This window comes from Bombina bombina, chromosome 5 (genome assembly GCF_027579735.1).
Source record: "Bombina bombina isolate aBomBom1 chromosome 5, aBomBom1.pri, whole genome shotgun sequence".
Lineage (NCBI taxonomy): Eukaryota > Metazoa > Chordata > Amphibia > Anura > Bombinatoridae > Bombina > Bombina bombina.
In genome coordinates, this window is record NC_069503.1 from 1,015,048,748 (window position 1) to 1,015,063,809 (window position 15,062).

The following is a 15,062-nucleotide window of genomic DNA, read 5'->3' on the forward strand; positions in this document are numbered from 1 at the left end:
AAACACATGAACTAACTCCCTCTAGAGGAGGGAGGAAGAGGAAAAGGGAGGGATGCATTTGTGGCTGATTAAACTATGGCACATAAGTTCAATTATTTATGAGACAGGTTTTTAGTAATAAGACTGCATAATGTGTTAAAATTATGTGCACACTGCACAGTATCTGCACACATTACTCTGTCTTTGATTATTAAAAGCCTGTTTCACAAATTTTTAGCTACAGCAGTACTCTAAGGCAGTGCTTGTTTATTATACATTCTATTGTAAAATAAAAGATAAAACACATTTTCTTCTTAAACGTGAAGAGTCCACAGCTGCATTCATTAGTTTTGGGAATTTAGAACCTGGCCACAAGGAGGAGGCAAAGACACCACAGCCAAGGCTTAAATACCTCCCCCACTTCCCTTATCCCCCAGTCATTCTTTGCCTTTTGTCACAGGAGGTTGGCAGAGAAGTGCCTGAAGATTTTAGATGGTCTCTTATGGAGGGTAGTACTCTTTGCAATGGGACTTGAGTTTTAAGTAATCCTGTCAGCCTCTCAGTGAGAGCATGGATGAAGGTTAGAGTCCGGAGGTGCAAGGAGAGTTTTTCTCCGAAACCATCCTGACTCATATTAACAGCTCCTTCGCAATCGGCATTGATGAGTTTCGCTGCCTGCTTTCTTCTCTCAAGTCCATGTCAGAAGTGAGGCTATTATCTGTCACACAAGGACCGTGTTCCTGTTCCACGGCGTTGATTCCGATAAGATTGTTTCATTTTTCTCCGATGATGTGATAAGTAATGTAAACGAAGTCAGGGTCTCAGTGGCACTCCTTTATCTTTGTAAAGAATTAAGGGTTTAAATCTCCTGAGGGGGGTTATTGAACATGGGGGGACTTTAATCATGTTTGTTATGTGATTCTGTCTGCTAATGTGTAGTTTCACTTGGGCTCTTGGCTATATTGGAACATAACAGCCTTTTCTTGTCGGGCTGCGTGGCCCTTGTAGGCCTTGGCGTGCTTTTCTATGTCCTGCACGGTGCACCTTGTGACGAGGCGTGGTCACGCTTCTGCGCTCCATTTCCATATTCCTGACTGCGTGGCGACTGAGAGAATATCTGTTTTGCTAGCTGTCTGGGTCTCAGGAGGTCGTGAGTGCCCCAGCCATTGGGGGTGTAAGGTGCTGTTTTGTTGTTTTTCTGTTCATAATTTTTATATACCAAGTTATGGAGGATTCTGACTTTTTGGAGACGGATGTCTCTGAATCAAATTCTACGAGTAATCCATACCCATCAGTTATGTTCCGAATGCCGCTCTAGAGTGCTCTCTTCTCTCGATACAGGGAACTTGGAGTCCGCCGAGCCACCCACCCCTGGGGATCCCATATCCCGTGCGGTGCGTCCCCTAGAACCTTCTTTGGCTATGCAAGCAGGTGTCCCTAATTTCGTTATCCCTTCTCGAGAAGGCAGCTTGTTTCCTCCAAATGTTACGGCATGGTTCCGCATGGCCATATTTATGGCCCTGGCGCATTTACATCTTCCCAAGGAGGTGTTGCTGAGATATTGTCCATGTTATGCTAACCAGGGCTTGTCAGGCGTGGAATCGCCGGGGTCAGATCAGCCATCTTGGGAAGCGGTTTCCTCTGAAGCTTCAGGGACTCAACCTTCGGGTTCGGGGTCGTCAGTTGCCCTGGCGGAGGTAAGTTTTGCTTTTCGTTATAGAATGGCGCGCCTTCGTGTCCTACTACGGCACGTTTTGGCGGTGCTGGAGGATCCTAGTGCTAATAGGGTGATGGATCCTCGGTCTTCTGTTCCAGATGGCAAGCTGGGTTAGACGTATGGGGATGAAGTAATCTCCTTGTCTACAATTTTCCTTCTTTTCGGGTATCTTGTTCCATTTCTGAGCTGAGTATGGGGTCTCTGACTGGTCCTCTTGGTGTACCCATTCTACTTGGGCGTTCAACTGTGGGTGCTGCCTTCTTTTACTTTGATCCGGTTAGGATGTATTTTATTTTGTACTTAAGAAGCTCATGTCTGATATGATTTTTCCCTTTGGAAATATTTATTCTCTGGAATCTGATACTAGCGATTTTGTGGTCGCTTGAGCGCTTCCGTGGAAGTCGCATGTTAAGGTGTTAGTACATGTTACATCTTTATATCCTTTTTGTCGATTCCTGTTGGGGTCTTGAATTTTCTGTGGCCTGGGTCAGTTTGGAGTGTCCCATGTAGCAGTCTGGTCCTGATGTGGCGCTATCTCTGTTCCTTACGGTCTATATCATCCATGTGGTGCCGGTGTAACTGGATGACCTGGCTGGGTGGTGAGTTACTCACTCGAATGAGGAGTTTATTATTTTGGGGTCTCTTCAGTTCAAAGAATTCTTTGCCTTTTGGCTAAGAGTTCTTGTGAAGTGAACCTTCCAATAATTTTTGGAGGCTCTGCCCATGCAGGGCTAAAATTAAAATAAAAAAATAAAAAAAGAGAACCTTAGTTCACTGACGTCAGGCTGGTTCTCATTCTGCCTCTTGGTGCATCAGGGCCTAATTGTCCTGTTCCTCATGGGCGGGCAGATCCTACTAGGGATCTCTTAGGGTGTTTGTCCTCATTTTCGATGTTGAGATTCCATTTTTTGGAATTGTTTTTCCTTGATGACGGTACCTCTTGCTTCGGGTTGAGGTGAGGGGCCCTTTTTCCTTTTTCTTGGGTTGGCTTCAGGTCATCTGTTGCTGGAAGTTAGTCTTTTGGCTACTCTACTTCTGGGATCTCGTCTGCTCCCATCCTTGGGAGATTTTCAGATGGCTGTGTCCCTCCTTTTCTGTGTCGCCCCTGCTGAGGCATTTTGGGTGTCTTCCACTAGGGGTTAGGATCATGTTCCATCTTCCATCCCCGAGCCGTTGGGGTGTCAGAGGTGGTGCCCCTTGTTGGCTTAGTGGTAAACCTTGCTGCCTTCAAAACTGAGGGTCAAGAGTTCGAATCCAGTTGTGTTTAGCTGTTCGTTAAAGCAAGTGCCCTTTCACTGATGGGTGAAACATCTCCTCGCCTAAATCATGATTGCAGGCGGCCAGATTTACATGGATCCTGAGGATCTTAGAAACTGGATTGAGACGCTAACAAAAGTCTCCAAGGGAGATGTGGGGCTCCACCGCTCCTGAAGCAGGAGGTTGTGGGTTGTACCCTGGTAAATCTCCCGTTAACTATTTTGTGATTCTGTTGATAGCTAGCAGTCCTAAGCAGAGTTTTCTGTTTTTTCTCATACGTTCTTAGTCTTTGGACTTGGTGGAAGTTGTCCTTAGAGCCTTACAGAGTGGCTGTGTGGCTTCACTATTACCTATCACCTTTCTGTGGGGAGTTGTATACCACTGCGGGTGTCCTAAGCTCTCTGGGTATGGGACATTTTCGTGTGAATTCAATGTCCAAGTTGTCTTGGATATGACAGTTATTGCTTCGCCTACGTTGCAAGTCTGTTTCGGATGGGGTAACCTAGCGGTTTCTCAGGGGTTTTTAACTAGTTAAGTCGGCTCAGAGTTTTCGGGTGCCGGGTCTGTTTGTCCCGTCTTTGACTGGATTTTTTGGGGGTCTGTATCAAGATCTCTTAGGTCTGAAGCTGGACCGCCCAGTTTCCCGGTTCCGGGACGTCTTCTGTTCCACGGAAGTAATCTCTCTCTTGCAGGGAAATCTAGACTTCTTCTGGGCCGGCCTTAGTGACCGGATGGTTTTTCGTTCGGTATTTGACTTTTTGAGCAGATTTACACTTAACCCCCGCTGTTTTAGTCTGATGATTAAATAAGCCGTATAGTGAGCAGAAGGTCTACACTTTGAAACCAGCTGCAGCTATTTGCAACTTGATGGTGTGCTAGCATATTAAGTTCTGGTTTCTCTTTCCCTCCCTTTGGAGGTGAATTTGACACCCCACTGTATCCGCCTGGTGCTTGGAGGTACCCTTTATGCCTTTGTCGGTGGGGTTGCCCCCCCGCCTTGAGTGCAGGATGTCAGTGTGAAGGGATGGAGTTCTTGTGCCATGCCTTACTGTAATTCGGTAGAGGGAGGATTTCCCTCTCTTTTTTCCCTCTCTTTTTTTCCTTTCTGCAGACCTTTACGATCGGGGTACTTTTAATCCCTAAGTCTTTCGGACATTGTCAGTCACTTTGGTGCTGGGTCCATTACCGGAGCGAGAGTCGGGGAAATGTCTGATCTGTTGATCTTAGCAGCGTATCATACTTATTGTGAACAGTCTTTGAGGCTTCGCGGTGGATCCTCCTCGGCAGGTAGTTTTGTCTACCGGGTTCGGTTCCTCCTTTCCTGTCCCTTTTTGGGAAGGTCCTGTCCTGCTCTGTTTCTGAGCTCCTCTTCTGCAGAGTGTTACGTGCATTTTCATAGCTAGGGTGGTGACCTGTGGTCGTTAAGTCCTTATTCGTAGCAGGACGCCTATGGCTTGGAGGAGCTTATTCAGATATCTGATGCTGTTTTGTTCGGCGGCTCCCGGGGACGGTTTGTCTTTGGGTGCTCTATTCTGGGTGCGAGTGAGCGCTCTATATAGGTGAGGGATTTTTCTTTCCTCCTTTTAAATTCTCAGGACATTTCTTGGTCCTTTATTTTAGGTAGAGGGGGCTTTACAAGACCTCACTTTACTTTGCTGGGTCGGCAGGGTCTTTTCATAGGGGCCCTGTTTTATCCTGGTTTACTCCTTTTGGAGTTTCCTTATTGGTCCTTGTCCCTTTGGGTCCTGAGGGTCCTTTCGGACTCATTTAGCTGAGTCTCCTCCTTCCCCGCTGGGGGAATGTGGATGTTCCCCTTTCTTTTGATCGGGTGTGAGTTTATCTTTGTGGGCTGCGTGCCTGCGGGATTTGGTCTCCTCAGAGGCTTTAGCTCGGTTGATTAACTTATCCTGAGCCGTCTCTAGCAAGGGCATTGCTGGTTTTAACTGTTGGTCAGTTATCTCTGCCATTTCCTTTGGCTTCTAGTGAAGCAGTTTTTTCTATCGGGAGTTTTGGGTTTTAGGCTGTTCTGCCCTCAGAATGGGTCGCCTTTTGTAACTGCCCGTTTTGCATTCAGTGTCCTCTATAGCCCGGTTATTGTTTTCTACAAAAGTAATGAATGCAGCTGTGGACTCTTTCCGTTTAAGAAGAAAAACTTAAATTATGCTTACCTGATAATTTTCTTTTCTTCTGATGGGAAGAGTCCACATCTCCCCGCTCGCATTGTTCAGATGGGGCAGCTGTATTTTTTATTTCTTTTGGCACCTTTTTTCACCCTGATATTTCTCTTACTTTTCCTTGTAAGCTCTGTAGAATGACTGGGGGATGAGAGAAGTGGGGGAGGTATTTAAGCCTTTGTCTGGGGTGTCTTTGCCTCCTCCTGGTGGCCAGGTTCATAATTCCCAATAGTAATGAATGCAGCTGTGGACTCTTCCCATCAGAAGAAAAGAAGATTATCAGGTAAGCATAATTAGTTGTTTCTTTCATGTAATTAACAAGAGTCCATGAGCTAGTGACGTATGGGATATACATTCCTACCAGGAGGGGCAAAGTTTCCCAAACCTTAAAATGCCTATAAATACACCCCTCACCACACCCACAAATCAGTTTTACAAACTTTGCCTCCAAGGGAGGTGGTGAAGTAAGTTTGTGCTAGATTCTACGTTGATATGCGCTCCGCAGCAAGTTGGAGCCCGGTTTTCCTCTCAGCGTGCAGTGAATGTCAGAGGGATGTGAGGAGAGTATTGCCTATTGAATGCAGTGATCTCCTTCTACGGGGTCTATTTCATAAGGTTCTCTGTTATCGGTCGTAGAGATTCATCTCTTACCTCCCTTTTCAGATCGACGATATACTCTTATATTTACCATTTCCTCTACTGATTCTCGTTTCAGTACTGGTTTGGCTTTCTACAAACATGTAGATGAGTGTCCTGGGGTAAGTAAGTCTTATTTTCTGTGACACTCTAAGCTATGGTTGGGCACTTTATTTATAAAGTTCTAAATATATGTATTCAAACATTTATTTGCCTTGACTCAGAATGTTCAACTTTCCTTATTTCCAGACAGTCAGTTTCATATTTGGGATTATGCTTTAATTATCATATTTTTTCTTACCTCAAAAATTTGACTTTTTTCCCTGTGGGCTGTTAGGCTCGCGGGGGCTGAAAATGCTTCATTTTATTGCGTCATTTTTGGCGCGGACTTTTTTGGCGCAAAAATTCATTTCCGTTTCCGGCGTCATACGTGTCGCCGGAAGTTGCGTCATTTTTTGACGTTATTTTGCGCCAAAAATGTCGGCGTTCCGTATGTTGCGTCATTTTTGGCGCAAAAAGCATTTAGGCGCCAAATAATGTGGGCGTCTTTTTTGGCGCCAAAAAATATGGGCGTCGCTTTTGTCTCCACATTATTTCAGTCTCATTTTTCATTTGCTTCTGGTTGCTAGAAGCTTGATGTTTGGCATTTTTTTCCCATTCCTGAAACTGTCTTATAAGGAATTTGATCTATTTTGCTTTATATGTTGTTTTTTCTCTTACATATTGCAAGATGTCTCACGTTGCATCTGAGCCAGAAGATACTACAGGAAAACCTCTGCCTGCTGGATCTACCAAAGCTAAGTGTATCTGCTGTAAACTTTTGGTAGCTATTCCTCCAGCTGTTGTTTGTATTAAATGTCATGACAAACTTGTTAATGCAGATAATATTTCCTTTAGTGATGTACCATTGCCTGTTGCAGTTCCCTCAACATCTAAGGTGCAGAATGTTCCTGATAACATAAGAGATTTTGTTTCTGAATCCATAAAGAAGGCTTTGTCTGTTATTTCTCCTTCTAGTAAACGTAAAAAGTCTTTTAAATCTTCTCTTTCTACAGATGAATTTTTAAATGAACACCATCATTCTGATTCTTTGGACTCTTCTGGTTCAGAGGATTCTGTCTCAGAGATTGATGCTGATAAATCTTCATATTTATTTAAGATGGAATTTATTCGCTCTTTACTTAAAGAAGTACTAATTGCTTTAGAAATAGAGGATTCTAGTCCTCTTGATACTAATTCTATACGTTTAGATAAGGTTTTTAAAGCTCCTGCGGTTATTCCAGAAGTCTTTCCTGTTCCTAATGCTATTTCTGCAGTAATTGCTAAGGAATGGGATAGATTGGGTAATTCATTTACTCCTTCTAAACGTTTTAAGCAATTATATCCTGTTCCGCCTGACAGGTTAGAATTTTGGGACAAAATCCCTAAAGTTGATGGGGCTATTTCTACCCTTGCTAAACGTACTACCATTCCTACATCAGATGGTACCTCGTTTAAGGATCCTTTAGATAGAAAAATTGAATCTTTTCTAAGAAAAGCTTATCTATGTTCAGGTAATCTTCTTAGACCTGCTATATCATTGGCTGATGTTGCTGCAGCTTCAACTTTTTGGTTGGAAACTCTAGCGCAACAAGTAACAAATCGTGATTCTCATGATATTATTATTCTTCTCCAACATGCTAATAATTTCATCTGTGATGCCATTTTTGATATTATTAGAGTTGATGTTAGATTTATGTCTCTGGCTATCTTAGCCAGAAGAGCTTTATGGCTTAAGACTTGGAATGCTGATATGGCTTCTAAATCAACTCTACTTTCCATTTCTTTCCAGGGAAACAAATTATTTGGTTCTCAGTTGGATTCTATTATTTCAACTGTTACTGGTGGGAAAGGAACTTTTTTACCACAGGATAAAAAGTCTAAAGGTAAAAACAGGGCTAACAATCGTTTTCGATCCTTTCGTTTCAACAAAGAACAAAAGCCTGATCCTTCGTCCTCAGGAGCAGTTTCAGTTTGGAAACCATCTCCAGTCTGGAATAAATCCAAGCCTGCTAGAAAGGCAAAGCCTGCTTCTAAGTTCACATGAAGGTACGGCCCTCATTCCAGTTCAGCTGGTAGGGGGCAGGTTACGTTTTTTCAAAGAAATTTGGATCAATTCTGTTCACAATCTTTGGATTCAGAACATTGTTTCAGAAGGGTACAGAATTGGTTTCAAGATGAGACCTCCTGCAAAGAGATTTTTTCTTTCCCATGTCCCAGTAAATCCAGTGAAAGCTCAAGCATTTCTGAATTGTGTTTCAGATCTAGAGTTGGCTGGAGTAATTATGCCAGTTCCAGTTCCGGAACAGGGGATGGGGTTTTATTCAAATCTCTTCATTGTACCAAAGAAGGAGAATTCCTTCAGACCAGTTCTGGATCTAAAATTATTGAATCGCTATGTAAGGATACCAACGTTCAAGATGGTAACTGTAAGGACTATATTGCCTTTTGTTCAGCAAGGGAATTATATGTCCACAATAGATTTACAGGATGCATATCTGCATATTCCGATTCATCCAGATCATTATCAGTTCCTGAGATTCTCTTTTCTAGACAAGCATTACCAATTTGTGGCTCTACCGTTTGGCCTTGCTACAGCTCCAAGAATTTTCACAAAGATTCTCGGTGCCCTTCTGTCTGTAATCAGAGAACAGGGTATTGTGGTATTTCCTTATTTGGACGATATCTTGGTACTTGCTCCGTCTTTACATTTAGCAGAGTCTCATACGAATCGACTTGTGTTGTTTCTTCAAGATCATGGTTGGAGGATCAATTTACCAAAAAGTTCTTTGATTCCTCAAACAAGGGTAACCTTTCTGGGTTTCCAGATAGATTCAGTTTCCATGACTTTGTCTTTAACAGACAAGAGACGTCTAAAATTGATTACAGCCTGTCGAAACCTTCAGTCTCAATCATTCCCTTCGGTAGCCTTATGCATGGAAATTCTAGGTCTTATGACTGCTGCATCGGACGCGATCCCCTTTGCTCGTTTTCACATGCGACCTCTTCAGCTCTGTATGCTGAACCAATGGTGCAGGGATTACACGAAGATATATCAATTAATATCTTTAAAACCGATTGTTCGGCACTCTCTAACGTGGTGGACAGATCACCATCGTCTAATTCAAGGGGCTTCTTTTGTTCTTCCGACCTGGACTGTAATTTCAACAGATGCAAGTCTCACAGGTTGGGGAGCTGTGTGGGGATCTCTGACGGCACAAGGAGTTTGGGAATCTCAGGAGGTGAGATTACCGATCAATATCTTGGAACTTCGTGCAGTTTTCAGAGCTCTTCAGTTTTGGCCTCTTCTGAAGAGAGAATCGTTCATTTGTTTTCAGACAGACAATGTCACAACTGTGGCATACATCAATCATCAAGGAGGGACTCACAGTCCTCTGGCTATGAAAGAAGTATCTCGAATTTTGGTTTGGGCGGAATCCAGCTCCTGTCTAATCTCTGCGGTTCATATCCCAGGTGTAGACAATTGGGAAGCGGATTATCTCAGTCGCCAAACGTTGCATCCGGGCGAGTGGTCTCTTCACCCAGAGGTATTTCTTCAGATTGTTCAAATGTGGGGGCTCCCAGAGATAGATCTGATGGCCTCTCATCTAAACAAGAAACTTCCCAGGTATCTGTCCAGATCCCGGGATCCTCAGGCGGAGGCAGTGGATGCATTGTCACTTCCTTGGAAGTATCATCCTGCCTATATCTTTCCGCCTCTAGTTCTTCTTCCAAGAGTAATCTCCAAGATTCTGAGGGAATGCTCGTTTGTTCTGCTAATAGCTCCGGCATGGCCTCACAGGTTTTGGTATGCGGATCTTGTCCGGATGGCATCTTGCCAACCGTGGACTCTTCCGTTAAGACCAGACCTTCTGTCGCAAGGTCCTTTTTTCCATCAGGATCTCAAATCCTTAAATTTAAAGGTATGGAGATTGAACGCTTGATTCTTGGTCATAGAGGTTTCTCTGACTCCGTGATTAATACTATGTTACAGGCTCGTAAATCTGTATCTCGAGAGATATATTATAGAGTCTGGAAGACTTATATTTCTTGGTGTCTTTCTCATCATTTTTCTTGGCATTCTTTTAGAATACCGAGAATTTTACAGTTTCTTCAGGATGGCTTAGATAAGGGTTTGTCCGCGAGTTCTTTGAAAGGACAAATCTCCGCTCTTTCTGTTCTTTTTCACAGAAAGATTGCTATTCTTCCTGATATTCATTGTTTTGTACAAGCTTTGGTTCGTATAAAACCTGTCATTAAGTCAATTTCTCCTCCATGGAGTTTGAATTTGGTTTTGGGAGCTCTTCAAGCTCCTCCGTTTGAACCTATGCATTCATTGGACATTAAATTACTTTCTTGGAAAGTTTTGTTCCTTTTGGCCATCTCTTCTGCTAGAAGAGTTTCTGAATTATCTGCTCTTTCGTGCGAGTCTCCTTTTCTGATTTTTCATCAGGATAAGGCGGTGTTGCGAACTTCTTTTGAATTTTTACCTAAAGTTGTGAATTCCAACAACATTAGTAGAGAAATTGTGGTTCCTTCATTATGTCCTAATCCTAAGAATTCTAAGGAGAAATCATTGCATTCTTTGGATGTTGTTAGAGCTTTGAAATATTATGTTGAAGCTACGAAATCTTTCCGTAAGACTTCTAGTCTATTTGTTATCTTTTCCGGTTCTAGGAAAGGCCAGAAAGCTTCTGCTATTTCTTTGGCATCTTGGTTGAAATCTTTAATTCATCTTGCCTATGTTGAGTCGGGTAAAATTCCGCCTCAAAGAATTACAGCTCATTCTACTAGGTCAGTTTCTACTTCCTGGGCGTTTAGGAATGAAGCTTCGGTTGACCAGATCTGCAAAGCAGCAACTTGGTCCTCTTTGCATACTTTTACTAAATTCTACCATTTTGATGTATTTTCTTCTTCTGAAGCAGTTTTTGGTAGAAAAGTTCTTCAGGCAGCGGTTTCTGTTTGAATCTTCTGCTTATGTTTTTTGTTAAACTTTATTTTGGGTGTGGATTATTTTCAGCAGGAATTGGCTGTCTTTATTTTATCCCTCCCTCTCTAGTGACTCTTGTGTGGAAAGATCCACATCTTGGGTAGTCATTATCCCATACGTCACTAGCTCATGGACTCTTGTTAATTACATGAAAGAAAACATAATTTATGTAAGAACTTACCTGATAAATTCATTTCTTTCATATTAACAAGAGTCCATGAGGCCCACCCTTTTTTGTGGTGGTTATGATTTTTTGTATAAAGCACAATTATTCCAATTCCTTATTTTATATGCTTCGCACTTTTTTTCTTATCACCCCACTTCTTGGCTATTCGTTAAACTGATTTGTGGGTGTGGTGAGGGGTGTATTTATAGGCATTTTAAGGTTTGGGAAACTTTGCCCCTCCTGGTAGGAATGTATATCCCATACGTCACTAGCTCATGGACTCTTGTTAATATGAAAGAAATGAATTTATCAGGTAAGTTCTTACATAAATTATGTTTTTTTTGGTTTCTTGGTATATATATCTTTCTTATCTTTTATTTTACATTTTTACACCATAACAGAGTTAGATTTTACCTAAGTGAGTTTCCCCATTTGCTTTCCATGCAGTGTTTAAAAAAAGAAGGAATAAAGATAAAAAAATAAGTTTGGGCAGTTTTAAGAGACTTGTGGACTAATTTATGACATGCATTTCATTGACTATAGTTTAAGGGCAGTTAAAAACAACTAAATATAAAGCTTAAAATATAAATGCTCTGAAAAAACCCCCACATAACAGCACACTCTTGAACTTCCATATGCTGATCAGTTTGAGATGCATCTTAAATTGGTGAACATTCCAGCATCACAATATTCTCCTGCTCAAGCAGGCACGCTGAAATAGCACTGCCTGTCAGAATGTGAGGTCTCCGAGAAGATAAACCAAAGGACGAGGGGGAGGGGCATAAGATCGTCAGCACAGAGCAAACCTCACACACTGAAATTAGTGTTAAAAGTCTAGCCCCCTTGCATTTTAAAGACAGGCAGTGAATTTCTTTGGCAGATATTGAGTTTTAACACAAAAGCAGAGGTAGTCTGAACGCCACTGTAAAATCTCAGAATTGGAGTATCACAGTATATTAACACTATAATCACAAGTCATACAACAACACTGCCAAAATGATATAGAATATGCACCTAACCCAGACAGTGTAAAATCTTCTGACTATTTGTTACTGCTGTATATATTAGCAGTGTATATGCTTTTGTACTAGTTCCTGCTTATCTGTGAGTTGTGAGTAGATGTGAGTAGTAGATCTTTGAAGCCTGCATATAAGCATCACACGCCCCTTAGTGCCATCCCAGCTACTCATAAAGTACATGGAGAGACTAGAAAGGTTTGTCTTGTAACGAAACTCTGGCAGGGGTTGATTGTCCCTTTGCAGCTGCAGCACTACTTGACACAGACTAGAAGAACACCATGCCAAATGCACAGGACGTGAAATTGACGTGCTGTGCACATTCCCAGCGCTTCTTCCTCTGGCCACCTTTTTTTACAATGCAATATGCATCATGTTTATTAGATTACCTACTTACATACTGCATGCAGCTCACACTCCGACTCCCACCACTCCATCTGCGTAACTGTGAAACCTCCTTCTGTGATTCAGTGACTGACAGAAACTCCGGTCACTTTCTCCTGGTGCTGTCAGTGTTCCATGCGCGTGTACGCCAACGTAATGACGTCACGCGCACCGGCACCAAAAAAGAAGGCCGTAGCCTGAAGTCAGCTCCTCGCAGCTCCTGAGAGTAGTTCGAAATAACACTGACGATTGTCACAAAAATGTACAATTAAAAGACATGGCTCAGAAGTTTCTCCAGTTTATCCCTCACAACTGATTGAAAAACAACTTCTGGTTGCCGAGCAACAAACCCGTGATGGTCTTATGGTAAGGAATAAGGAGAAAGAAGAAGACCCAAGATTGAACTTTGTAACCACGTACACTCCACTCTCGGAAGTGGTATCCAACACCATCAAAGACAATTGGAAAATTGTGGCAAAGGATACAAGTCTACCTTTCTATGATCTCCCACCACCGCGGATGGTTTATAAGAGGTCCAAACATTTGCGAGACCTTCTAGTCTTGAATGACCTGGTGCACTGTTACAAATGCTGGACTTGGCTATCAAAGGCCAAATTGGGATGCTACAGATGTATCAACTGTGTCACTTGTAACCATATGGTGACCGGCAACAGCTTCCATCACCCCCACACGAACAAAAGGTACAAAATCCAGCACAGATTGACGTGCACATCATAGTTTGTGATTTATCCCATCATTTGTCCGTGTTCCTTGTACTATATTGGAAAGACAGTCACTACTTTCAAAGAAAGACTAGCCAACCACAAATCAGCCATACGTCAGGCCATCAAATCGGGTGAATCTGAGCAACCAGTTGCGAGACATTTCTTACAAGCAGGACATCCATTGTCCACATTGAGCGTTATTCTTATTGACTATGTACCACGATTACGACGTGGAGGAGATGGAGCGTTGACTCTACTACGCTTAGAAGCCAGGTAGATTTTCAACTTAAACACCATGGCTCCCAAAGGTCTAAACTCAACGATTGACTTTGGATGTTGTTATAGATAAATTTTCTATGCGCATCTTCCACCTATGGAAACCCCCTCCATATGGTCCTTTTTTCTTGCAGTATAATACTCTGCGTTCACATCTGTTAGAGTATTGGATACTATTATTATATTAATGATTATAGTTTTTCTCATCTACTGATATGTAGGCATTTCAATTTTGTGTATATTTACATTAGTAGTCTCCCATTGATACTAACATAGTATAGATTGGTCCTGTTTTTACATGTGTAATTGACTACTTTTCCCTTGCAGCATCACTTATGCAGTGTTATTACTGGGGATCGCTGCCTCTTTGTTACACTGTTGTCATTTAGCGTAGTTTCTTTCATCCATTTATACATGTTTGTTTATGTTCACTGTTTTTATCCTGCCTCTCAGATGTGCACACGCTTTTGTGGGCACATCTCCTAGCATTCCGCTTTGTTGTGCAACATGACATACGGCTTTTTCTTACCGTTGTCATGACTTCAGGCTACGGCCTCGTTTTGGGTGCCGGTGCGCGTGACGTCATTACGTTGGCGTACACATGCATGGAACACTGACTGCATCGGGCGGGCGGCTACTGCACGGTTTGGCGGGTTTTATGTATAATTTGTTTATCACAATGGGTATATAAGTTGGGTTGCTGATACGGGTTGTTTATCTCTCACATGGGCTCCGTGTGACAAAGGTCTAAGTGTAGACTGAAACGTTATGGGTTAAGGCCCTGCTGTTTCACCTTCATGGGATTAAAAGGCTTGTTATTCAAATAACATGTGTTGCCTGCTTTTTTCCGGATATTGTGTATACACTGGGCCGAGTGTGTATTCTGGATTACATTCATATGCTATATTTTCCTGCAGTGCACCAGGTAGCTGCTGTGTTGGTGTGTCACTTCACTCTCATCTGTGTGTGTGTGTATATGTGTATGTATGCAGCAAAGGATTCTGGGTAAGATATGCAAATTAGGTTCACAATGATACACCTTTCTCCCAGCTGATGAGTAGCAACAACTACGAAACAGTGTGTCCTGGGATAATTATGAATCACTGCACTAACCCTAGCTAAGTTTATAAGCTGTGTGAATCTGCTGAAAAGCAGACTTGAAGTAAAAAGGTGTGTCATTGTGAACCTAATTTGCATATCTTACCCAGAATCCTTTGATATATATATATATATATATATATATATATATATATATATATATATATATATATATATATATATATATATATATATTTGCAATTTAATTGGGAATTACATTTTGAACTTAATATAACTATTGTTTCTAATTTAGGTACGGCTTACCAGTAAACTTCCAAGCCATGCTGCTTCAACCCAGTAAGAAGACAATGAAAAAACTGAGGGAAGTATTGTACGATTTATACAAGCATCTGGACAGTAGTGCTGCCTCTATTATTGATGTAAGTAACCGTTCTTGCAGATGTTTTTTTCCTGTGTGTTAAATAAAAAATAAAAAAAATCAGAATATCGCACAGAAATTACTTAGGCCTAGATTTGGAGTTCGGCGGTAAAAGGGCTGTTAACGCTCCGCGGGCTTTTTTCTGGCCGCACCATAAAATTAACTCTGGTATCGAGAGTTCAAACAAATGCTGCGTTAGGCTCCAAAAAAGGAGCGTAGAGCATTT

At 42.1% G+C, this 15,062-nt stretch overlaps 1 protein-coding gene across 1 annotated transcript in view; it reads left to right on the plus strand.

Annotated features, from left to right (window-relative positions):
* LOC128661095 (V-type proton ATPase subunit C 1) overlaps positions 1–15,062 on the plus strand; it is a 229,817-nt gene that overhangs the window by 197,684 nt on the left and 17,071 nt on the right. Inside the window, exon 12 of the mRNA XM_053715264.1 lies at positions 14,711–14,837. Within this exon, the coding sequence (XP_053571239.1) occupies positions 14,711–14,837 (127 nt within the window). The remainder of the gene's footprint in view (positions 1–14,710; positions 14,838–15,062) is intronic.